The sequence below is a fragment of the Xyrauchen texanus genome, chromosome 34 (genome assembly GCF_025860055.1).
Source record: "Xyrauchen texanus isolate HMW12.3.18 chromosome 34, RBS_HiC_50CHRs, whole genome shotgun sequence".
NCBI classification, from domain to species: Eukaryota; Metazoa; Chordata; class Actinopteri; order Cypriniformes; family Catostomidae; genus Xyrauchen; species Xyrauchen texanus.
The window spans coordinates 25,678,598-25,706,044 of NC_068309.1; the positions used below are offsets into that span (position 1 = coordinate 25,678,598).

Sequence of the window (27,447 nt, forward strand, 5' to 3'; positions counted from 1 at the left end):
TAGCATATACAAATAATACACTCTCTCTCTGTGTAGAGCCTAATTCAAACAAATGTTCTTCTTCAGTTCCTTTGTTTAAGAGTGTAGTCCCATAGTATAGCACTTTTAGAGTAATTTATGTAAATATAGTCTATTATGGTTCAGAATTGAGGGATCTTGGCTAATGTTTCTAGTTTAGGGAGAGGAAAAGCAGTATGCATTCTCTGATTAATGATAAAGAGAGGCCCCTAGAGCTTTCATAAGTTCTTAGCAAATCTTTTTCTACTATAGCTGCCTTCTGGCTTGTGTTTAAGCAATCTAATTTAAATCAGGTGAACTTGTAATGAAAGTCTTGCATTTACAGGGTTGACTACAAATTATATGTAGGGGAGACCAGGGTTAGTTGTCACCTTTTTTATACATCTCAGGGTATGAATATTTCTCAGGGTAGGTTTATACTTTAAAGTCAGTGTCTGTATAGCTTAAAGTTTTGGCCACAAAAAGGTATTGGACATTCCCATTATTACATGGGATCAAAGATTCTTAAATTAAAGAGGTATATAGAACACAGGTTGACAGTTTGTGACAAGGCACTCCAATGCCAGGGCATGTTGCCAGACTATATGGGGTAAGTTATCACAATGGAACCTGCCATTAAAAGCATATTATAGGCTTTTCAGCTAAATGTAAACATTAAAACAATTATTAAAAAACACAAAACTATTTATGAAGCGGCTACACAAATGTAAAAATTATGTACAAAAGTATCAAACCATATTTTTGGAAAACACATATTGGAATTAATAAATTGTATACATGTTTTAAATATAATATAAGACAAATTGCCTCAATAAAAATGTGAAAATTTTTGACAGTCTCATCCTGAGAACACAGTTTAACTTTTCTATAAAAATCAATCTTCATTATACAGCTGACCCTCGCCTTAAAGGGATAATTCACACAAAAATTTTAATTCTCATTATCATCATCCTTATTTAATCACCCTCATGCCATCACAGATGTGTATGACTTTCTTTCTTCTGCTGAACACAAATTAAGATTTTAAGAAGAATATTTCAGCTCTGTAGGTCCATACAATGCAAGTGAATGGGTACCAACATTTTTACGGTCCAAAAAAAACACATAAAGACAGCATTAGACTCCAGTGGTTATATCCATGTCTTCAGAAGTGATATGATAATTGTTGTTGAGAAACAGATAAATATTTAAGTCCTTTTGATGATCAATCCCCACTTTCTCTTTCACTTTCTTCTTTTGTTTAGGCAATTCACATTCTTTGTGCATATTGCAACCTACTGGGCAGGGAGGAGAATTTATAGTAAGAAAATACTTAAATATTGATCTGTTTCCCACCCACACCTATCATATCACTTCTGAAGATATGGATTTAACCCCTGGAGACTCATAGATTACGTTTATACTGCCTTTTTATGCATTTGTGTTTAGCAGAATAAAGAAAGTCATACATGTCTGCAATGGCATGAGGGTGAGTAAATGATGAGAGAATTTTCATCATTTAACGTCTGCTAATGTGGTTTTATTGTATTCACTATTTTTCCAAACAGCTATTAGAAAAATATGATAATAGTAGAACTCTAGTTTGGAGGATTAATTAATCAAAAAAGGAGTTTGAACTCCACATGCAAAACCACTGCTAAAGAAAACACACATTTGTGTAACTGGACGTAACTTCTCAACGTGACAACTAGCCCAGATCTCCTTTATATATTAATTAAATGGGCTGTCAAACAAATGAACAAAAAGAATTAGGAAGGTTTGCTGGCATTACATTAACAAACCTACTGTTACTTCAGAGAAAATGATGTAAATGTATCCACGGAAAGATGAAATTGGCAGCCCTCCATTCACATGTATGAAAGACCAATAATAGCATAAATTTCAATCAAGACATGCAGTCATCTGACAATGTTTATTAGCTTGTTAAACATGACAAATTAAAATAGAAATGAGCAGGTTTTGCTTGTGCAATCTATTTAAAAAAAAAAATGTAATCATCATATTGCATATTTAATAGCACAGTACAGTTGGATTAACCAGTTAAAATCCACGATCCCGGATCCGGGATTTAAAATTACGTCAGTAATAATGTACTTCCAATTTTAAATGTATGCGGAGGAGTTATGAGCTCATATCTGGTAGGGCTGTCAAAATTGCTCAAAAATGACATTCGAATATTCCCTCTAAAAAAACACATATATTCAACTATTCGAATATCTGGTTAGCGATTTGGTCAATGACGCCATTACGCCAATAACAGGACAAATTAATACAAAGAGACATAACTATTTGTATAGGTAGTTTATTTAAGTTTAAACATATTTGACAACGTATTACCTACACAAAAACAAGTAAATCAACTAATGGCCAAGACCTCACTCTGCCGCGACGCCGCAGGCACTTTTCTCTCTCTCTCGCCCTCACGCTCTCTAGCATAACGGTTTAAAAGAACAACAACAATAAACAAATGTTGAGTGCTGATCAAGAGTTTTGTGCAAGCAATATAAGGTCGCGACTCTTGTCCCAAATATAGCAGGCTTCATTCAGTGATTAAAACAAATTATTAACATTAATTGAAGTTTTACAGTATATAGAACCGACATTGAACGCTCCGAGCCAGCTGTGCTGTGGTAAACATGGAACTTTTCCTTGACATGAAACGGTAAATAATCAAACCAGTGGAAGCCTGCAGTGCATGAAACTGCTGTATCTAACCTACCTTATTCATGCAACATCTATTCAGTCAGTACAGTAGCCTTACATTTTAGTCATGTTTCTGTTTAACGTTAAATAAAATGAGGCACACAATTCGAGAAATGTGACAACAAAGACCCTCAGGCAGCACGCCCACTGCTAAAGCAGACAGCCGCGACATCTGCTACCAAGGGCTGCTTTTTTCCACATTCGAATATTAATTTTCACCTTCGAATTTCTGTTTTTTAAAACTATTCGAATATATATTCGAATTTAGAATATTCGTTGACAGCCCTAATATCTGGTACCATTTGAAAGCTTAGAATGTCTACTTTCTTGAGATATGCATCACTTTGGCATTTGTTTTACACTAAGTAACTTATTTACAATAAATTACATAGTTCCACCCATCAAAAGTCGTGTCATAATTATGATGCGTTTTTGAATACATATATGTCTCATATCGCTCAAATATGACGCACATGTACAAACCATGTATCAAATGAAAGCTCTCATTGCCAGTAAGAAGTTCCAATAAGTCTTTTTATTGAGGTATAATCACATATCTAATACACTTCGAATGAATCATGAAGTATACAATCAACATTTGTAAACATACAAGTGAAATTATTGAATATTTGCCGTGCTACTCGCGACTAGACAGCACAGTTAGCCACAAATGCTACATAATCCTTTACCTTAGGTTATTCTCTCCAAAATGAGCCATTTTTCAGTGTTTTCTGTGGTTGTGTGCCCAAGTAATCCCTCGAGTGCAGAAACACCACAAAGTAATGTTATATGATATTCAACAATCCAGGAAAATATGTAAACATCCGATCCGGATAAAGCATATATTGCCGTAAAGCTTAGACCCTCCGCTTCCGGCAATGTCTCTCAAGATCAAATAGACCAATCAGGGGCTGTGATATTGCATCCAGACTGTGAAGTGATCACTGGGTAGGTTACGTGCCCAAAACACACAGACGCTGCCTCACCAGACACCAGAGCGCATATTTACCACTTTCAACAGTGTTTTATGTAATGACAAAGGGTTTTCTGTAAAATTACACTGGGATTTTGCATTTATAGCACTGTATATGGGTATGGGGAGACTTTAGATTTGGGTAGGTGGAAAGTACACCAAAAAAGGTAATATTCCTCCCTTCAAATAAATTGAAATAGATATTAAATAAAACATGATACAGACAAAATTCCTTTTTCAGGTATTTGCTGACATCTAGTGGAAACAGCCAAAACTGTCTGCTTGCTGCTAGGGTTTACAGGGCTTGAGTTATACACTTTCAAAAATGAATTTATATAAAAAAATCAAAAAGCTCTCTTTTTTAGGAGGGTTATTACTGTTCAGACAACATATATTTAATTTTTTTTTTATTTTTAGCAGTGTTTTATGCAACTTTAAAGGGTTTCCTGTAAAATGACACCAAAACTGTGTATTTAGGCCAAAGTATGTGGGAATGGGAAGCTTTTTAATTTGGGTAGGCCAAATCCAGGCGGAAATCCCCAAAAATGGCAAGGATCTAACTAAACAGCAAAACCAAAGATATTCATAGTTTTCTTTTTAAAGTGAAATTATACAATAGACACCAAAAGCTACAGTAGCATGTTAGGGTGACTTTAGTTTTGTAGTGATAAGGACAAAAGCCAATTACCAGGACATCAAGACAAAAGGTCATGGCAAAAGGTTAAACATTGTCTTTGAATAAAAATTATTTTCAAAGTAGCATTAGGATTGACCACACAATTAATTCCAGGGTTAAGTGTCATCCGAAGAAGCAGCTAGTGAGACCAGTGAGCAAAGATGTAGACCCTAGTCTAAATCTAGTCTAAGCATGCAAGTGTGAAAATCCTATACATTTGACATACTGCTTTATACATACCGTTACTATATATTGAGAAACTACATACTGTATTTTCAGATGTTGGGATTTCACCTTAATGAACAAAGCAACACAATTCTAGAACATTTTTACACAACTTGATTTCACTCCATTTGAGTTGGAACTACATGCAAACTCTTAGTAGCATTGAATAAACTGGGCAGGGGATTTCCATTTCCAGTTTGCTTTGCTTGGGACTGGATGAGGTGAACAAATGTTGAAATTAAGTATTATTTTATGCATTTTTGAGCAAGATGAGAATAGTAAGAGATTTGTTCATGTTTAATGTTCTGTTATACTGGTACTTAAAAAAGAGTGTCTGTTATGCTGGGTTACCATTGTAGTGAAGATTGGCGATTTGTGCTCCGATTTAGGATGGACTTTCACTTTTAGGTGATACTTAATTTGAGTGTTGCTTATCTCTAAAAGCAGTTGCTATTAAATTGACAGTGCAACAGTTTCACTGTCATTACACCTGCTCACATGGCATATAGAGTACTAAATATTAATTATTTAAATAGATTAATAAAACAAATTAAGTTGGAGCAACATAAGAAAATGAATGAAATTAAACATTAATACATTTAGTTTGGTGAACCTAATAAAGTTAAGTTAAAATTACTACATGGGTAATTTAGTTGACCTAATTCAACTAAATCATGTTGGCTGAATAAAACTAAGAAATGTAATTGCTTTTAAAAACTTTCTTAAATTCAATTATGTAAGGGTAATGACTTTTAGTAGTTGTACGTGGCAATACAATGGTATACACATTGAGAACTAAGATTAGTCAAGTTTGGTATTAAGGTTTACCTAAAGTGACAATAAAACAAAACAATCAGTCAGCATCACTTCACTATACTCTCATTGCTACAGTCAGTTGAGTATTACAATGTCAGCTCACTCCCATTTGTATACCACAGTCATCATATTTCAAGGTTAACAGCATTCAATGTGCCAAAGAGTTATTTAGCTATTGACTGAAAATAGAAAGCTACATATAAGCAGTTCCTGTGTTTTTGGTTGCCAAGCAGAGAGATCAAGTCTGCTTCTAGTTATGCCTTGACCTATGACACTGCTGCTTAAATTGTAGGCTGGGCAGTCAGTAACCGTTGCCAATTATCATAATTCCTAGAAATCAATGAGCGCTGGGGTTGTCAGTTCTGACATTTAAGGCTCAAAAGGGGTATTCGTATTCAGGAAATGGGCACATCACGAATAACTGCAAGTATAAAATGAAAACTAAATCTTTCAAGTAGAATCTTTGCTTTGAAAATGAAATCAAAGTCATTCAGATCTGCTAACAACTGGAGAAATCCTCTTTGAATATGGCAGTGGAAATTTGGATACACTTTAGAAGAGTCTTTCGACTTGTTTTTCATATAAATATGCCACAGAACCCCCTTGTTTTCCCTTTTCAAATTCTTAATCGTAAAGTTAATCTTGAACCAAATTCTAAATGGTTATTGCAAAACACACTGCGAGGCAAAACACATTTCCATGCGGAAATCTTTTTTTTAGCTTGCCATTTTCTCAGTGCTCCCAGATTTAACTTTTATGGCAACCCCTGGAAAAATATGCACTGAGAAGTCTTGAAAATAAAGATGTGATAAGTGTGGAAAAACAATGGAAAGCTAAAGTAAATGAAACCACAGTGAGTTAATGGATTTGACATGAAAACAAAGAGAAGCTGTAAGCAAATTTCCTTACGCTCCAAACTGCACATACTTCTACAAAGTTGGGCACAATGTCACATTAATGCAACTGCTGTACCTCAACTTGTTGTACGTGGATAAATAAACCCATGATTATGACTGTTGCATAAGTTTTGGGTTGTTAATGAATGTTATATCTTGTTTCTTTCATAAGAGGGTTCACCTGCACTGTTTTTTCAGCAACTTGTGTAGGAGCGCAGCGTTTTTAAAATGCCGTTTAACATAAAAGAATGAAAGTCCTTTTGTAGGTAAGTCATTCCACTAGGCAGCCATCTTGGGAAAGCTTCCGGGCAGCAATTTTCGATGGATAAAAGTGGCGTAAAAGTACAGCTCCTATCTACTTGAATGTGGAAAGACTGAATTCTCCAAAGCAATTGGTCAAGATTACAATCAAATAAAATTGATAAAATCAGCAGTAAAATCTGTAAACAGTGGTATCATAAATTGTGCTTCTTTATCTCAGATTACGATAAACACACTCTTCTTTTTTAGGCTGGTCCTGCAAATGCACATGGTATTTCTCAAATTAACTGGCAGGCAATGTCTGTATCTGAAAGGCGATTGGCTCTTTTACTTGTGAGGTGGGACTTCCTTTTCTACGCCCCGATATTGGTTGTTCTAATTTCTCCTATTCATTTTAAAGGGATAGTTCGTTCAAAAATGAAAATTCTCTCATCATTTACTCACACTCATGCCATCCCAGATGTGTATGACTTTCTTTATTGTGCTGAACTCAAACAATTTGAAAAACATCACAGTTCTGCCGGTCTATACAATGAAAGTGTACAGTGGCCACCATCGGGCAGAACAGTTCTCATCGCAAAACCGTACAGTTCTGTCCCGATCTGGGCCAGCTGGCATGGATACAGTTTCTTTTTCCACTGTGGTGCAGTGAAATTAGGAGAATGTATGCAACAGATCCATCTGTTGGCAACGGTGTGAAATGTAAACATTGGAGCGAGTGCGCTATGGAGAATGATCGCATATTCCATTTTTTAGGAATACTTTTTTCTCTAGTTTTACTCTGCTAAAAAGCAGCAAAGACACAGACTATGTCACAAAAAGGAAAGAGAAAAAGGTGAGAGGTTTACCATTTTTTGCTGAGGGCATGTGTTTGCCCACCGGATACGAACATGCAGAAATATAAAAGTTCCCAGACAAAGGATATTTATTGACAAAATATTATAAGTATTTTATTAACATTTACATTTATGCATTTGGCAGACGCTTTTATCCAAAGCAACTTACAGTGCACTTATTACAGGGACAATCCCCCCGGAGCAACCTGGAGATAAGTGCCTTGCTCAAGGACACAATGGTGGTGGCCATGGGGTTAGAACCTGTGACCTTCTGATTAACAGCCCTGTGCTTTAGCCACTACGCCACCACTATATTAAAATAGTATATGAGAATATATTGTTGTATTTTGAATTTAAAGAGCTAGTAATCTACTTCCCTGATGGAAAAGGCTTTTAGAAAAATAAATGTAGGCTACAATGCCAATTAAAGGAATAGTTCACCCAAAAAGGAAAATTCTATCATTTTTAACTTACTCTAATGCCATCCCAGATGAGTATGACTGTCTTCAGCAGAACACAAATTAAGATTTTTAGAAGTACATGGATGCCAGCACTTTGATGCTCCAAAAGTCATATTTAGGAAGCGTAATCCACACTCCAGTCGGTCAATGAATGTCTTCTGAAGCAAATTGAAACGTTTGTGTAAAAAATTAATTGATAATTAAACTATTATTAACTTTTAAAAAGTGCTACATGCCAGCAGCTGATTCCAAGCATGACGAAAGCGTGTTCATGCAAGAATTCGGAAGCAACGCTTATTTACAACAGAAGAACAAACATAATGCGAGAGTTCGGCCATTTTAAACCGCATCAGAGCCCTGGACGGAAGCGCCGATTTAAAGTTAAAAACATTTTAGTTATCTACTTGTTTCTTACATAAATCTATTGATTCGCTTCAGAAGACATTCATTGATTGACTGGAGTAGCATGGCTTACTTTTATGCTGCTTAAATATGACTTTTAGACCATCAAAGTGCTGGCACCGTGCACATTCATTATAAATTTTCATTATAAGGACCTGACAGAACTCTATCTTCTTCTAAAAATCTTAATTTGTCTGGGATGGCATCAGGGTTAGTGAATAATGAGAGAATTTTTGTTTTTGGGTGAACTATTCCTTAAAAACCATCATAATAAAACCATGACGATACACTAAACGAGTCGACACGTACTAAAGCAATTCCGCCAGCATGGTTGAGAGTGGTAGCATACCATGCCGAGAATTCCAGGCTAAGAATGGTTTATAAGTGTGCATTGCCAAACCATCCTCAAGTTCAAATGCTACTGTAAGTTACGTACCATGTTCAGAACCATTTGGCCCTATTGTGGAAAGCGGCTTTTATTTTTATTTTATCCCCTTTTTCTACCAATTTGGAATGCCCAATTCCCACTACTTAGTAGGTCCTCGTGGTGGCGCAATTACTCACCTCAATCCAGGTGGCGGAGGACAAGTCTCAGTTGCCTCCGCTTCTGAGACAGTCAATCCGCACATCTTATCACATGGCTCATTGTGCATGACATCGCAGAGACTCACAGCACGGGAGGCTTATGCTCCTCTCTGCGATCCACGCACAACTTACCACGCGCTCCATTGAGAGCGAGAACCACTTCATGAGGAGTTTACCCCATGCGACTCTACCCTCCCTTGCAACCGGGCCAATTTGGTTGCTTAGGAGACCTGGATGGAGACACTCAGCACGTCCTGGATTCAAACTCACGAATCCAGGGGTGGTAGTCAACGTCAATACTTTTGAAGGTCTAGAAAGCATATAAAGTCATCATAAAAGTAACCCATAGGACTCCAGTGGTTAAATCAATATCTTCACAAAGTGATTTTTTTATATGTTTTTTGGACCTTTAAAGTTCTGGCCACCATTCACTTGCATTGTATGGGCCTACAGAGCTGAAATATTATTCTAAATATCTTCACATATGCAGTACATTCAAATACATTTATCACTCCTTACATTCCCTGATAATTGAACCTGTGAACCTGGTGTTGCTAGAGCCATCATCCACCAGTTGAGCTACCTCCAGGCCACAGCATTTATCATACAATCCCTAGCTCACAATCAAATGTAGACATACACACATTCCTCTGGTCACAGGGGAGGACGAAATCATGAATCTGAGGCCTCTCCATTGAAGATGTCAGCCCGCAATCCTCTTGACCTCATTTTCACATCTCTTAACCACCATCTTAACAGCACCGCCACACAACACACAGTCCCTTTGCCCATCAATCTTAAAACAAAGAGTCAGTGAAACCCTGTAATATCTCAGTTACTGTCTTATTCACCTAAGCACCATGAGTTATTCCAGCATTGTTCTGTTAGCTCGTCTTACAGGCCAGAATTTGAGCACTTGCTCCAAGGCATAGAAAGATCATTCTCCATTCCAGACGAATGGCAGTAGTCTCCTACTTTATCTAATGTTTACACAGTCGGTGTTTGGGATTGACAACTGTATTAACTAAAAGGTGTGACTCTTGAATTATCATGTTCACACAACAGTTTACAGGGTCGGGTTACAGAGTGAAATTACATGACTATCAAAGAATCAAGAAGGCAGTTGTAGCTCTGACTAATAACTGAAGTGTGCACAGATCCGTAATTCATTCTAAAACAAAACTGACAAATGTATTCTGCTGCTACTTTAAAAGTAGCTCTGCTGTAAAGGTGGCCCAGCACAAATGGAGATATTTGCAGCACTGGAGGCTATTAGTCAGTGGAATAGTGGGATGGGAAAACATTAAATGAAAAACATATGCAGTCCACACATATTCTATAACCATACACACACACACACACACACACACACACATAGCTACACGCATAAACTTATATGATCTCTGATAGCTAGCTGGAGGCATTATAGCACATTTGGGATGCTGCGGTGTGATGTGTGGGCTGTAATGTAAGGGTGAGGAAGGTATAGAGAATGGAAGGTCATCTCCAATTGTATTAAGGATTATGAGACATTTCACTTTCAGTTATGTTGAAAGGTGCACAGTAATTCTTTCCTAATTCAAAAAGTTTTACACCTAACAAGAAGAAAAATACCTTTGAAAAATATGTTTAAAATTATGTCCACTCACATGAGATGAAGACTCCAGTCAGTAGCCTATTAAAAGCTGTTTTATTATTTCAGTATCTGGGCTGCCTCATAGTGGCCGCCAGTGGCGGATTTTGACAAGGGCTGCAGCCTAGGGCGGCACAGACAATTGGGCACCCTTAACTCCACCAGCCATCTCATGTACAATCACAAATTCTGTCATTATTTACTCACTCTCATCTTGTTCCAAAATACCTTCTATCTTCCCTGGAAAGGAATGTTTAGGGGTCATTCAGACAAGGGCTGTTGATTTAACACAACAATTTTGTTGGATTTTTGTATGTAAAAATTTTGCGTTAACAAAAATGAATGCAGTTATTCATGTCTACTGATGCGAACGTAAATTCTGTAATAAATAACAGATTTTCATACCATACGAGCTCATCATGCTTCGTACAATTTTTCTAAATATGGCTAATTCATATGATATGGTACAACTGCACTCGTTTGAATTCCTATGACTTTCACTACAGCCAATGTCTTCGCTCTATGTCGTTTCCATCTACTACGTGAAAATTACTTGCTTCTGTCACACACAACAGCTCCCTCTCATGTTTACACACTCTACTGGTCGGAAAGGTTTAGCTGAGGGGTTTGGATAAGGGCATAATATAAATAAGTATGTCCTTAACGCCTAATGCACATAACTCGCACTTCCGCATTAGACATCCATGAATTTGCACTTGATGAAGTCGCACGAGTGCCAACTCATAAATTATGTATGAATTTTCATGCAGCGCAGACACAGAATGAGAACTTCTCACTGAGGAAGCACAACAGGTGGGCGAAACACATCAGAATACAGGAATCTTGAGATGTGATTTTCAAATTTTCCACTACTTTTAACTTGACTTGACACAGCATCCAAAAAAAGAAGGGTTTATGATGCTGAATACCAGTGAGATGCTCAAAACGCGTCCATCTGAGCATGTACATAAGTGACAATTAAGGGTGCTTACACACTAGGGAAAGCTCAGCCGGAGCGTTGGACGCATGGGACTGTGAAAGGTCTGTTTGGAAGGTGTGCTCAACAGAGGTGGTAATGGATAGAGATGGCTATTTAAAATATATCTATTTGACAATGTACCAGTAAACATTGAATCTCTTCTCAAGGCTCTCTCTCCAATCTTTTTAGCCTGACAGAGAAAGATAATATAGGACAGGGAATGAATACACCACATGTTTGAGCTTGTTTTTCAATTTCACAGTGCAGCTAGTCCCGTCTCTCTGAGATTCTCATTGGTCAATGGACGCCTACACTAGAGTGCATTGCAGTAAAAGTTGAAATGTTCTCAACTTTTGATCATATGACAGAGCTTCACTATCCTATAGCGTTTTCCCTGCCCATCCTTCCGCTGCACCATTCCCTTTGAAATCAATGCATTTGCAGCGTTCTCTGATGCAGCGTTAAATCTAGTGTGTAGGTGCCCTAAAAATAGTGCAGACAGAATGCAAAAATGCATGCTGTGAGAAATGGACACATTGACTAACAAAATACAAAACAGACTGCTGTCAAATGTAGGTTTGTTCAATGATATAAGAATAAAACAAACAATATATTGAGTTCTTAAGCCACTTTTTGGGTTATCTAATCAATGCTTTATTCATCTGCCACAATAATGCAATTTATTTCAAACTGAATTTAAATATATTTCTTTTATGCCCTATATATTTTATTAATAAAATATTTGAATTATTATGCATTATTTTTAAGAGTAATCTTTATTTGGGGGCTTTCTCAGCAAATAATTATGTACGTGATTAATTGCTTTTTTTTTTTCTCCAATTAATTAATCGGCATGTCATGTAATTAATATGCTAAAAAAATGTAATTGATTGTCAGCGCTAGTTCAGACCAAATGCGTTCTGGCGCTAAAAAAGCTTGATGCATTGCAACTAATGGAACAGAACGTAGGTGTTTCGAGACGTGTTTTTCAAATGTCAAGTTCTTCTTGCACGAGATGCTGAAAAAAAAACAGTGGAACTTGGCGCAACAGTCAATAACTTCCATCTAGTGCTTGTTTATATAGAAAACATTTGAAAAACAAGCACTTTCATTGCATTGCAAGAAGATGCAATGAAAGTGAATGGTGACAGAGGCTAACGTAAAGCCTAACATCTTTTGTGTTCCACGTAAGGAAGTAAGCCATACGGGTATTGCACATTTCATTCAACTTGCCTTTTTGGGTGAACTTTTTGGGTAATAATTAGCATATAATAATGGATTTAAAATGACAAATCGTCCACAGAAGAAGAACCCTCTGAATTTATGTGTATTATCCTCTTAGCTTAATGGACAAAAATGCCAGAAGCCATGTTAGAAGACAAAGCAGAAACTATTGATAAATCAGGGTTGTAAAGGATAGCCCTTTTTCTCAGGTTACAGTAACAGGAAGTCCTTTTCTGATTCTGTAAGTGATCTTTCAGTTGTGAATCAGAGGTCTTTAGAATGAGTGCTGCTATAGCTTAGGTGCTCTTTTGAGGTCATATAAATACAGGCGTATGCAAAAGTTTAGGCACCCCTGACAATTTCCAGTGATTTTCATTTATAAATAATTGGGTGTTCGGATCAGCAATTTCATTTTGATCTATCAAATAACTGAAGGACACAGTAATATTTCAGTAGTGTTTATTGGATGAACAAAAAATGTGCAATATGCATCAAAACAAAATTAGACAGATGCATAAATTTGGGCACCCCAACAGAAATATCACATCAATATTTTGTTGAGGCTCCTTTAGCAGAACTAACAGCCTCTAGACGCTTCCTATAGACTGTAATGAGTGTCTGGATTCTAGATGAAGGTATTTTGGACCATTCCTCCTTGCAAAACATCTCCAGTTCAGTTAGGTTTGATGGTTGCCGAGCATGGACAGCCCGCTTCAAATCACCCCACAGATTTTCAATGATATTCAGGTCTGGGGAATGGGATGGCCATTCCAGAACATTGTACTTGTTCATCTGCATAAATGCCAGAGTAGATTTTGAGCAGTGTTTTGGGTTGTTGTCTTGTTGAAATACCCAGCCCCGGCGTAACTTCAACTTTGTGACTGATTCCTCTACATTATTCTCAAGTATCTGCTGATATTGAGTGGAATCCATGCGACCCTCAACTTTAACAAGATTCCCAGTACTGGCACTGGCCACACAGCCCCACAGCATGATGGAACCTCCACCAAATTTTACTGTGGGTAGCAAGTGTTTGTCTTGGAACGCTGTGTTCTTTTGCCGCCATGCGTAACACCCCTAGTTATGACTAATGTGCGTTTGCATACCTCAAGTGACTCTGTTTGTGGCGTGTGTGCAGTAAAGTCTTCTTCCGCATCACTCTCCCGTACAGCTTCTCCTTGTGCAAAGTGCGCTGAATTGTTGAACGATGCACAGTGACACCATCTGCAGCAAGATGATGTTGTAGGTCTTTGGAGGTGGTCCATCCTTCGCCTTTGCCTCTCCGATATTTACTTGGTGATTTACTTGGCCTGCCACTTCTGGCCTTAACAAGAACTGTGCCTGTGGTCTTCCATTTCCTCACTATGTTCCTCACAGTGCACACTGACAGCTTAAATCTCTGCGATAGCTTTTTGTAGCCTTCCCCTAAACCATAATGTTGAACAATCTTTGTTTTCAGGTCATTTGAGAGTTGTTTTGAGGCCCCCATGTTGCCACTCTTCAGAGGAGAGTGAAAGAGAACAACAACTTGCAATTGGCCACCTTAAATACCTTTTCTCATGATTGGATGCACCTGTCTATGAAGTTCAAGACTTAATGAGCTCACCAAACCAATTGTGTGTTCCAATTAATCAGTGCTAGGTAGTTACAGGTATTCAAATCAACAAAATGGCAAGGGTGCCCAAATTTATGCACCTGTCTAATTTTGTTTTGATGCATATTGCACATTTTCTGTTCATCCAATAAACCTCATTTCACTACTGAAATATTACTGTGTCCTTCAGTTATTTGATAGATCAAAATGAAATTGCTGATCCAAACACCCAATTATTTATAAATGAAAATCATGGAAATTTTCAGGGGTACCTAAATATTTTCATACGCCTGTATCAGACATCAATCTGATAAATCACATGTTCACCACTGTCCTCACAATTAGAGCTTCATTACAGTATTAGAGCATACAACAGCATGACTATGCTGGTCCACCAACTAGACCAGCACCAAACCAGCACTAACCAGCCTGTCAGCATAGAAATTCCTTCTACACTAGGCTGGTCTTTTCGGCAGGGTAAATTATGGTCAAATTTGCTCCACACATGGCAATTCACAAAAATATATATATAATGAAACTGAACCATCTAAACTATGATACAATTGTGTAAACAGAGCAGAGGAGTTTTTTGTTTGTTTTTTCTCCAGCAGGCTGATTATGAAACTCAATTTTGCAGTCCATTTGTAAGGAAAAAACTTCTCACTGTTCTTTCTGTGTCTCAACTCCCACCACTTTTACAGTAATTCTGAAGTTTGCATGTCCCACGTTTGCCAAGTAGAGCTTAAACTCTCATCAGACTTGCCACGTAGACACTGACTACATGAGTCCAGCATGCCTCTGCTAGAATTCACTGAGAGCCGCAGCTTCTCAACATTCTTCTATGCACACACGCACTATAATGATGTCGCTAAAGACCTACTTGCATGTTGTCCTGTTATTTTTTTGTATTTGGCACATCTGTTCTACCACAGGGCAATGTGAATTGTGAAGCATATTGTTTTCTGCTAACCAGACACACACATCTGACATTTGATTAATATAGATTTAAAGGAATAGTTCCCACAAAAATGGAAACTATGTCACTATTTATTCACACTCATGTTGTTCAAAACCTATAAGCTGCTATTTTTTTCCAAGAAACTTCTTGCAGCTCTTTTTTTAATTCAACGACAGTTTATAGTGACCATCTGCTACAATAAATCTATCATAAAAAGTAACATAAAAGTAGGTTTGTGTGAGGAATAGACCGAAATTTTATTTTCTTCCATCAGCTGTAGCAGTCAAATCAAGTTTTTTATTCTGCATATTGGAACTGGTGTGCTAAGATGACACATGTGAGAACAATTGGCATTTGGTGTCAATGACATCAAACTTAGTGCAAGCAAGCAGAGCACTTTTGCTGATGGGAAGTTTATCAGTGAATAATGACTTAAAATGTCACTGTTTTTCACATTAGGTTCCAAAATAATAAAAACAACATATGGGTTTGAAGTGACAGTTAATAACTACAGAATTTAAATTTTTGGGTGATCATGGGTTGCTGTCTTCAAACAAAATATTTAAACTGAATATATTCATATTTAAAATTAAATTCCTTTTGAAAGTATGAAGTATTTTGTCAAAGACACAGGATGTAACAATCCCAAAGTATTACTGAAAATCTATTCAATTACCAGAGAGGATTCTGTCATATGGATTTGAAGTTAAGCACTTCATGTAGCCCTCCAAAACAACCATCCTGAGAAGAAAAATGAAAACGCAAAGGGACTGTGACACATGTCGAGCCGCCCCATATCTCCCGGCTGAACTCAACCGCTCAAACTCAAAGTGACATGTGAATCCTTTTTAGAGATGTTTATGACTTCATCTAGTCACTCTGGTGCACACATCCTCACACATCTTACACAGCGGATGCTGAGAGAGACAAAGAGAGAGAGAGAGAGAGAGAGAGAGAGAGAGAGAGAGAGAGAGAGAGAGAGAGAGAGAGAGAGAGAGAGGGAGGGGAAGGGAGTATGGAACTAAGAACAGACTGGTAAGTGACTCAGCCCTGGAGAAATGTGCTCACTTGATCCACGTATCTCAGTTCTGACCCATTCATAAAGTTAAATGAATTAAAAACTCAGTTAATTAAAATAAACCCGAAAACAGGAGTTTGCAGCAGAACAAAAACTAAACTGAAATGTGCACAAAAATATTATGAATATACACGAAAAACAAAATTAGAGAAAATAAATCTGACTGTTGACGATGACAGGTTTTATATTTTCAATCAATATCCCAAGTCTGACCTTAGTCTATACAGTACAACCTATTCGTCTATATAGTAAAAATCTATTTTCTTCCAAAGAATATTTTTTTTTTTAATAAGGAAATTGATTTTTGACGATAAAGTATAAATCTTCAAAGACAGACCTACCATTAGCTCAGAGGTTGCTAAACAATGGTATATGCTTCTGTTGAAGTCATCATTCTGTGTTATTTCAACTTAATAATAATACAAAAAATGTTGTGTAAATAGAGGAATTCCTGTTATAGAACTACACCACCCATGATTCTGAGGAAAAAAGATCCACAGAGAATTGTGGTAAACAAATGCTGCATTCTATTTGATATCTCCGATCTCTGACCATAAAGGCCTTCCATTGGCCGATGCTCAAAAGATGACGTATAAGGGAACAAAACTGCAACATTCCAGTTAGCTTACCAGGTGTTCAAGATCAACAGAGTAGTCCCCTAGCAATAGATTTGTGGAGGAGAAACAATGCTGTGTAATCAAAGCATTTGTTCTACAGCTGTTCAACGATCAAAAGAGAGTACCATTTATCTTATTTTACATACCTGCTTTTGGAAACATTTGCCAAACAAATTTATAATGTTGTAATGTAGGAACTTTGATTCATTTTTGTTTTATTACTATTATCATCACACACATTACAAAAAAAACAAGCAATATACAGTTTGTCTGAATAGAGAAAACAAACAGATAATCAGGGATTTTAGAGAGAGAAAGATAGAGAAAGAAAGAGAGAGGGGGGATATTAACAAAAGAAAAGAAAAGAAAATGAATGATTATCATAAATTTGTACTTCTGCCTGGGTGCTGCTATTTTTGCTTGACATCACAAACGCGCACTCCACTGCACTTTTACTAGAAGGAAGTTGGATATTCCGACTTTCGAGTTGAATGCAGCGCAGCAAAACAACAGCTAGCGAGCTCTGCAGCGGCCATCCAATTCCATAACGCACTGCGAATGAAGCAATCGAGTCTCCCTAAACTCTCAAATTACTTATACTGTATGTCTGTGTATATCTCAATATTTTGCAATAAACTTTAAATATGCTATTTATATACTTTAAATTCATAGTTTTCTACTTTTCCATAGTTTTTACATGTTTAAACATATACAGCATAGTACATTTGCCTTTTTTTTTAGACTCAAATCAAAGTTTGTAATGTTGTGATTCACTTCAGAGCTAGTTGGTTTGGTTCATGGCTTTGAACTCTTTTATGAAGGAATTTATGAAATCTATATAAAAAATATGAATGGGAAAAATACTTCCGGAACCAAGATGGTTGAAAAAGTGGGCAGGGACTATTGGGCTCTACAGCCATGCGTCTCAGTTGTCATACTATCCGCCCTAATTAGTGTGTGAGATGAAAATTAGTGTGTCTCAAACGAAAGTAAAAGAGTGTGCAAAAATTGCATGGATGGTCTACTGTTTCCGATGTTACTGCATGACTTTTCAGCTAATATTGCCCACAACCTCTTGCTCAACATAAGGTTTGCTTCAGAAGTACATTTGTGAATGTGCAAAAACGAATCGGTTACCCAACGTAACCTCGGTTCTCTCTAGAAGAGGGAACGAGTATTGCGTAAGCTAGCTTACGCTACGGGAAAGATTCATCTTTTCTGAGATATTGAAGCCAAAAAATTATCCTTAATTTTGTATCATTTGTCAACGCAGTGCAGCAACTGCAGACCTTGAGCGGGCTAGCTAGCGAGCTCATTGGTTGCTCTGCGGCAACTGCTGCAGCCTATAGACGAACTTGGGCGAACTCGCGTCCAATGAGAGGTGTCCGCGTGCTCAAAGCATCAAAGCCCGCCAAAATGGGCGTGGCTAGAGTGCATATAAGCGTAGTTCGTAGGCTGGAACCCTGGTTTTCATTGAATGAAACGAAAGTCACCCGTGGCGCGAGCACGGCCGGCTACGCAATACTCGTTCCCTCATCTAGAGAGAACCGAGGTTACGTTAGGTAACCGATTCGTTCTCTTACGAGAGGTTCTCTCGTATTGTGTAAGCTAGCTTACGCTACGAGAACCCATTGTCAACGCCGTGCGCGCCAAGCATCCACTGCATGAGCCCCGGGGGTGGGGGGACCCGGGGGAGCCCTTGTGAGTGGGGAAATAATATTTGGCCGGCAAGAGTGCGGGCCAGTGTGTGTGTAATACATAAGCACATAGTGGGAAGGGAACGACAGAGCGGCGGTGCCGGTCTGTGTGGAATGAGTCCCATCAGTGCAGCTCACCAGGGGAGCTGTAGCGTATTAAACCGCTAGTAGTTTTGCCAGCAGGGCGGGCACTTCCAGATTGTAAAATCTGACAAAGGTGGAGGGGGAAGCCCAGCCAGCTGCCACACATATGTCGTGAATGGAAATCCCGCTGGACCATGCCCACGATGAGGCCATGCCTCTAGTGGAGTGAGCCCTAATGCCCAACGGGCATGGCAGGTCTTTTGATGCGTATGCGGCAGCAATAGCGTCCACTATCCATCTAGACAGTGTCTGTTTCGAGGCGGCGAGACCTTTGGTGCGCCCTCTGAACGAAACGAAAAGCTGCTCAGAGCGTCTGAAAGAGGCGGAGCGCGCAGTATACAATCTCAGTGCTCTGACTGGGCAAAGGAGATTGGCGTCGCGTTTGCTATCGGATGCTGGCAGCGCCGATAGGGAAATGACCTGTGCTCTGAAAGGAGTACCGATCACCTTGGGAACATAGCCGTGTCTAGACTTTAAAATGACTTTGGAGTCACTTGGTCTGAACTCAAGACATGCAGCGCTGACAGACAGCGCGTGAAGGTCTCCCACGCGTTTGACTGATGACAGGGCAGTCAGAAAAACGGTTTTGAGTGAAAGGTATTTCAAATCCACGGATTGAAGCGGTTCGAAAGGGGGGGCTTTCATAGTTTCGAGAACTATAGAAAGATCCCAGATAGGAACCGATGGGGGGCGCGGGGGGTACATCCTTCTAGCTCCCTTGAGGAAGCGGATGACCAGCTCATTTTTTCCCAGTGACTGGCCGTGCAGGGGTTCAGTGAACGCCGCGACGGCCGCCACATACACTTTGAGCGTGGATGGGGATCTGCCCTTATCCAGCAGCTCTTGTAAAAACACGAGCAGCGACGACACCCCACATGTCCGTGGGTCCAGGTCTCTGTCGGTGCACCATTTTGAAAACACAGACCATTTTGACGCATAGAGTCTTCTCGTGGAAGGGGCTCTAGCGTGTATGATGGTGTTTATTACCCCTTCTGGCAGAGCGACGGGTAGTCGTTGATCACCCACGCGTGCAGCGCCCAGCGCTCTGGGTGGGGATGCCAGATCGTGCCGCGAGCTTGAGAGAGGAGATCTGCTCTCACTGGGATGGGCCACGGCGCTGTCAGTGACAGCTGCGTAAGCTCCGGGAACCATGTCTGATTCTCGCAACGCGGGACTATGAGGAGCACCGAGTGACGTGTTTCCCTGATCCCCTGCATTACCTGTGGCAATTGCGAGACGGGAGGGAAGGCGTAAAGCGGGCGGTTGGGCCAGTCCTGAGCCAGCGCGTCCTCGCTTTTTAAGAAAAATATTGGGCAGTGAGAGTTCTCTTCTGACGCAAGAGGTCTATCTCTGCTCTGCCGAATATGCGCCATAACTTCTGGACTGTTTGAGCGTGCAGGGACCATTCCCCTGGAGGAATATTGTCTCTGGACATTCTGTCTGGGCCGTCGTTCAGGTGGCCTGGCACGTGCGTCGCCCTCAGCGAGCGCAGGTGGCACTGGGACCAACTCAGTATGCGTTTCGTCAGATGGAAGAGGTTCCTGGATCTGACACCGCCCTGACGGTTTAGGTAGGATACCACAGATCTGTCTGCGATGGACTGGCGACCTGTCCAGGGTGTCCCCCGCCTTTCGCCCAATGTTAGCTGGGATAGGCTCCAGCCCCCCGCGACCCTGTACACAGGATAAGCGGTTGACGATGGATGGATGGATGGACCACAGATCTGTTGTCCGAACGGACCAGGACGTGGTGACCCTGAATGACCGGGAGAAAGCGCACAAGCGCGTACTCGACCGCTATCATTTCCAGACAATTTATGTGAAGGAGCTTTTCCTGAACTGACCATAGGCCAAAAACCGGAGAGCCCTCACAGACCGCGCCCCAACCCGTGTTGGACGCGTCTGTCGAGATGACTTTTCGGCGAGATACAGCTCCCATCGTCACTCCCCGGTGATACCATTCGGCCACTGTCCAGGGCTGCAGAGCTGAAATACAGGTCTGAGTCACCTTGATCGGCTGGCGGCCTGTGGCCCAAGCCCGGCGAGACGCGCGGGTGTTTAGCCAATGCTGAAGCGGGCGATGCGCAGTAAACCCAGCTGAAGTACTGCTGCGGCTGAGGCCATGTAACCTAGCACTCTCTGAAATTTTTTCAGAGGCGTGAGGCTGTTCATCTGAAAGGACGCGGCTAGTCGCTGAACACGGCACGCGCGCTGTGTAGATAAGCGAGCCGTCATTGCCACGGAGTCTAGTTCTATTCCAAGGAAGGAAATTGCCTGACTGGGCTGTAGTGAGCTCTTGGTCCAATTGACTGCAAGACCCAAACTGTTCAGATGGCCGAGGAGAACTGTTCTGTGAGACAGAAGCTCCGTATGTGACTGTGCCATAATCAGCCAGTCGTCCAAATAGTTCAGAATTCGCAAGCCCTGACTCCGCAGGGGTGCGGGCGCCGCATCCATGCACTTCGTGAAAGTACGGGGTGCTAAAGACAGGCCGAACGGAAGGACGGTGTATTGATAAACCTGGCCGTCGAAGGTGAATCTCAAGAATGGCCTGTGACGGGGATTTATCTGAATCTGAAAGTAGGCATCTTTCAGATCGAGAGAGATAAACCAGTCCCCCTGGCGCGTATGCGCGAGGAGTTTCCTGATTGTAAGCATTTTGAACGGTCTAATTTGAGATCTAATATTGGTCTGAGGCCGCCGTCTTTCTTGGGAACAAGAAAATAACGGCTGTAAAACCCCGACTCGCTCAGCGAAGGCGGCACTTTCTCTATGGCCCTTTTGCACAGAAGGTTTGCTATTTCTGAACGAAGCATGCAGGCTGCTTCCGTGTTCACAATAGTTTCGAGCCGCGCTCTGAAGCGGGGAGGGTGGTGATCGAACTGTAGCAAATAGCCCTGTTTTATTGTGCTTAACACCCATTTGGATATCCCTGGGATAGCTTCCCATGCTTTGAAGCGTAACGCTAGAGGGTGAATGGCCAAATTGCCCTGATTGCCACACACAGCGCGCTGAACAGAATGTGTGAGCGTGCTTACTGTGCTTATGCATGACTGCTCGCAGACAGCAGGGACAGGCTGTTCTGTGAGTGACTTCCCGATTGAGGTGAATGGGGAAAGAGTCACATCTGTTAAGTGATGCGCGAGCATAGTCACGGGCACGGGACTTACATACAGAGAAGTGTTTGCTGGCCGTGTGACAGAGCGGGCAGAGAATGGGCGCGCGCACGTATTCGTGAGCGCGTTTATTGACTCTAACACTCGAGCGGGTTGTGTCCGCTTTATGTGAGTGGGCTCTGATCGGGACACGGGAAGTGTAATGCTTGTGTGTAGAGGTGAACACTGGATTGTGGGCACATTTTCTACACATAAGGCTGGTCATGTGACAGAGCGGCCAGAGGAGGGGCGCGCGCACGGATTCGTGGGCACGTTTATTGACTCTAACACTCAAGCGGGCTGTGTCCGCTTTATATGAGTGAGCTCTGATAGGAACACGGGAAGTGTAATGCTTGTGTGTAGGGGTGAACACTGGATTGTGGTCACATTTTCTACACATAAGGCATGTTTGCTCTTTACAAGATTTCTTTGGGTCGCCGTGAAAACGGCGTTTGAGTGCAGGCAAGCGGGCAGTATCACCGGCTTGTTGGCTGCTGAATCCACCACTGTAGTAGCCTGAGAGAAGGGGACTGACAGGGGGCGAAGCTTTGACGGTGGTCCGGCCGCGGCGGGACTGAGCCGTCGTTTTTCAACAAGGCTAAGAGGACTTCGGTTGCTCAGGTTTCAGCGCAACCTTAGACCGAGGCCCGCGGGGGGGGCGGCGGTCTGCGGCGGCTGTCTGAGCACGATCGAGGGCGGCCGCCCTGTCGACGCTGAGAAGTCTGACTTTGTTGAGCTGGGCGCTGTGAAGAGGCTCGTGCAGGAGGCTGGTCACGTGGGCGGCCTGCAGAGGAGCTAGCGCGACGCGGCAGGAAGAGGTTCATGGCTTGGGTGGCTTGCTGGACTTCTGAAAAGCGGTCAACAATGCCACTCACCGCGGAGCCGAGGAGACCGGTCGGAGAGAGCGGTGCGTTGAGGAACGTGGAGCGCTCTGCTTCTCCCATGTCGGCTAGCGTTAGCTACAGACGTTTCTCGGTCACAGTCAGCGAGGCCATGCGCTTCCCTAGAGCTTGGGCTGCAGCTTTGGTGGCACGAAGGGCGAGGTCCGTCGCGCTTCTTAGATCTGTAACAGCCTCTGGGTGCCTGCCTTTCATCCCACTCCGAAGAAGGTCCGCTTGGAGGATCTGTAAGACGGCCATGGAGTGCAGAGCAGATGCGGCTTGGCCGGCGGCGGAATAGGCGCGGCCAACATAGGCGGAAGTCGCTCTGCAGGCCTTAGACGGGAGCACTGGCTTAGACCGCCATCTCGCGGAGGGCGGGCAAAGGTGTGCTGCTACCGAATCCTCGACCGGGGGGATGGAGGAGTAGCCCTTGAGTGTGGAGTTCCGGCAGGAAGGGAGCGGCCCGGGCCGCGGGTGTTGCGCGGCGACGGCTCTGAAGAAAGCAGCCGTCGAGTCTGTTGGGAGCCTGCTCAGGGGGCGGTGACCACTTGAGCCCGAGGCGGTCGACGGCCTGTGTGAGGAGGCGTGTTAGTTCCCCTTCGACTCCGGCGCGGGTCCTGCTGGATTCCTGGGCCGAGGAGGAGGCGTGGGAGCCTGACCACTCCTCGCTGTCCGAAGCCATGATGGAACAGCCCTTATCCTCCGCCTCGTCCTCCGAGATGGCAGCAGTGCGGCCGCTGGGCGGCAACTGCGCGTCCCGGGGGGCGGGGAGGGTGAGAACGATGCTCGAGGGAGAGGCTCCGGCGAGGCAGTCGCTTCTATCACTGGTTCTGGCAGCCTTTGGGAGCGGCGCTTTTTCCTGCGCGGCGGAACGGAAGGCGGCGTGGCGGCTTCGGTTCTGAGTGCTTCGAGTCGAGCCTGCAGGGTCGACATCGGAAGCTCCTCGCAGAGGTCGCATCCACCTTCAGCGAGGGAGAGCTCTGCATGCCCCAGTCCCAGGCAGAGAGCGCAGATGATGTGGCGGTCTCCGGCGCTGAGAGGGGCGCGGCATGAAGCGCAAGTGGTGCGAGGCATCTTAAAAAAGACGCTCGTTACTATTTTGTGAAGTTCGTTAAGAACTAGCTTGCTCTAAAAAAGGATACTTCGCCGGATGGCGTAGCTCGCAGGATGGCTGAAGGTGGCGGAGACGGCCGGCTTCTTCGAGCGCTGTCCAAGCTTGCTAGATGCCCCTCGAACGGCGACGCGGCTTCCAGTTCAGAGATGCGAAGAGCTTCGCTGAAGAGATGAAAATCAGGGTTCCAGCCTACGAACTACGCTTATATGCACTCTAGCCACGCCCATTTTGGCGGGCTTTGATGCAGTAAGCGCTGGACGCCTCTCATTGGACGCGAGTTCACCCAAGTTCGTCTATAGGCTGCAGCAGTTGCCGCAGAGCAACCAATGAGCTCGCTAGCTAGCCCGCTCAAGGTCTGCAGTTGCTGCACTGCGTTGACAAATGATACAAAATTAAGGATAATTTTTTGGCTTCAATATCTCAGAAAAGATGAATCTTTCCCGTAGCGTAAGCTAGCTTACGCAATACGAGAGAACCTCTCGTAAGAGAACTACAATAATGGCAGTGAGACCGCTGGTGCTTCATCGGTTCTTACATGTTTAAACAATTTAAATGTCACAAATGTTTAATGGTTGAATGGTGTTAAAAGTACTTTTTTCTTGACCTTCTGCAGTTTCAGAACTCAAAACATCCTTCTCACTGCAAAGAGAGCTGTTCTCTACTTCCTCCACATTGTGATGTCACACTGTGGTAGACATTTGCATCTGACCGCCTCCACATCAACACATAAATACCTTCTTTACTTTTTCATTTCTCTAGCCCACCCAGTAGCAGCAGTGAGATGGCAAGAAGAGAGAGCAGGTCAGTCAAGAGCAGAGAGCCAATTAGAACAGTAGCCGTGTACTGTTCGGTTTTAAAGGAGTAACAGCACCAAAACTAAGCGTTTCTGGGAGAGGGTCAGAATGAGGGTGGAAAATTATCATGTTCTACAAATATATGTTATAAACAAAGGTTTGGGAGGAGCCTTCTAATCTGATCCTATTAATCAATTATGAAAAAACATATATAGCAGAGCTCACCTCTCTCCCAGCCCTCATCGCTTCTAAAAACCATCCACTTTCCCAACTCCATCTATTGTCATCATCCATTAGTTAATAAACTAATTTTTTTTAACTAATGGGGGGTCTAAGATCGGGACATCTCTCTCGTTCAAGCCCTCCTTGGACAGCAAGCCAAACACATTTACCATTATCATAATATTTACCTCTTCCGGATCAGGCAAGGAGGTGAACTTGTGAAATGACTTTACTAATATTATAAGTGAACCTCAAGGAATATAAAAAAAATGCATGGCATGACCCCTTTAAGGTAATGTCTCAGCGCCAAAATCCAAAACAGAAATATGAATCAAATTAACTACCTGTTCTAATTTATTTTCACTATTTATTGTATCACTGAAATATAGCATATGTCAGGTTCTCTTTCAAGTGACAGTTGTAATGATGCAACAGTAATGTGATGCTGCTGAAAAACATACAAACAATAAATAAATTGATCCAGGACAATGTCGTTCCATCTTGGTTTAACATTCAAGTAAATTACAGTAGCTAATCGTAGATTTTTACTTTAGTTTATGGTAAATCATTAGGCTACATATTTAACTTGTTCATAAAGGTTTATTTGCTCTAATCAAAAACATCAGCGGCACTCTGAACTAAAGACCCACGACAGATCTTTAACGACGCTAGGAAATATTGTGTTGTGTTAATGAAATGGAATGGAATGGAATGGGGAATAAAAAATGTATGATAGTATAAATTACATTAGGAATGTGCATGTCATGAAAACTGTAACAGGATGATTGACAGGTCAGTGTATGGAGGATGAGCGTAACTATGGGACCAAGGGGTCTGTGGTTTCAAGACAAAAGTTTACGACAAGATAGTAGGCAATGTCATAAAAAAGTATACACTCCATCACAACACGAGTACATACTATTAAGGTGCAGTATAAGTAGGCGAATCATGATGCAGTCTTGGTTTATTTTGTCAAAAGTATCACCCAATTAGAGAAGAAGCAGCCGGTCTAATTGACATGTAACACAACCAAACAGTAGGCCTACACATGTGTAGTCCACGGGCAGATGGAATAAATTTTTGCTGCTGTATCATTAGGGATAAAATACTGAATACGCTAATATTGAAAATAAAATAAAAACCAAACTAAAACGATACATTTCCAAAGATAGAAATTAAATCAAAACTATTTATGAATAATTAAACTGGTGTAAATCATAATTACAAAACAAAATTAAAATAAAAACTAGAGATTCTTTCAAAACTATAATAACCCTTTTACAATAACATGGCACTTTGCCCCAAGCTCATGGTCATATGCTGCGAGACTATTTCAATCAAGAATGTCAAATGTCTCTGCTCTTACTCATCATAACCCTTCAAACTATAAGGCAGAGCATGCATAGCTGTTGGCTTCAAAAGACATTGAAGCTACTGTATAGGTTTAAACTAATTGAAAATGGACCAGATACAGACTAAGCAGTATTTGCAAAGACTGCACACTTTGGCTAAGAGGGAACATTTAACATTCTTTAAAATGTAATGTGCTTCACACATAATTTTTTACACCCTTGCAAAATACTTTATCTCACAGAGAGCATTAATCAAATTTGAGACATTGACCATATTAATTACTTTGTACAAAGGTTACATTTCTTTGCTTCCATTGAAATGAAGCCCTTTGGAACATTCTCAAAGCACACAGGGATAACATGGATCACCAGGTTTTGTACAAACTTGTGGAGTCCATGCCAGCTCAAGTGTTGTCATCAACAAAAGGTATGTTAAATACTAAAAAAATCTCAAATTAATGTGAATGTTTTAACATTTCACTCAAATCTGAGACTCAACAGCAGGAAACTTAACCAATCCGTTTCCTCAGCATTACTCGCTGTTCATCAGCATGCATGTGCGGGACTCACTGCAGAGCTTCATGACCAGTGTTGTGTTATAAAGAGGCAGGGTGAATGGATCTGACCTCTCGGCTGAAAGTCAGCAGGCTGATTGACAGGTGGCCTCTTGATGTCTGAGGAGCGGTAGACAATGTGATGTCGCCCAGGCCCTCCTTCCTCCTCTCCTGTCATATCGCCTCCTCTCTCCAGTGGTTCGATAAAAAACTCCTCTTGACCTGCACGGATCATCCCCGCCTGACAGAATGCAGGGCAGGTAGAGAGAATAATAGAGAGAAAGAGAGACATTAGCAAAGATAGCCAGTAATGGGAGAGAATATGTACATTTACAATACAATAGGTTCCACTGGTGAAGATGCTGCTATTTTACATTTTTCTAATTTAATACAGTTTATTTCATTAAAAAAATATTATCAGCATCACAATTGGAGTGAAAAGTAAAATTTCTGATTATTGTTTTAATGTAAATAAATAAATGTACATTTTTTAGTTTCAAATGAATTTGTACTTTTTGTTGGACAGGAAAAACTAGATTAATACCATGTGAACACGTGTTTTTCGACCATTGAAAATGGGCAGAATTGGTGTCATAACAT

General features: G+C 41.4%; 1 protein-coding gene across 1 annotated transcript in view; it reads right to left on the reverse strand.

The window, feature by feature from the left end:
- Positions 1-27,447, reverse strand: part of LOC127628054 (A disintegrin and metalloproteinase with thrombospondin motifs 2-like) — a 97,078-nt gene that overhangs the window by 33,764 nt on the left and 35,867 nt on the right. The window contains exon 3 of the mRNA XM_052104714.1: positions 26,920-27,088. Coding sequence (XP_051960674.1) covers positions 26,920-27,088 — 169 coding nt within the window. The remainder of the gene's footprint in view (positions 1-26,919; positions 27,089-27,447) is intronic.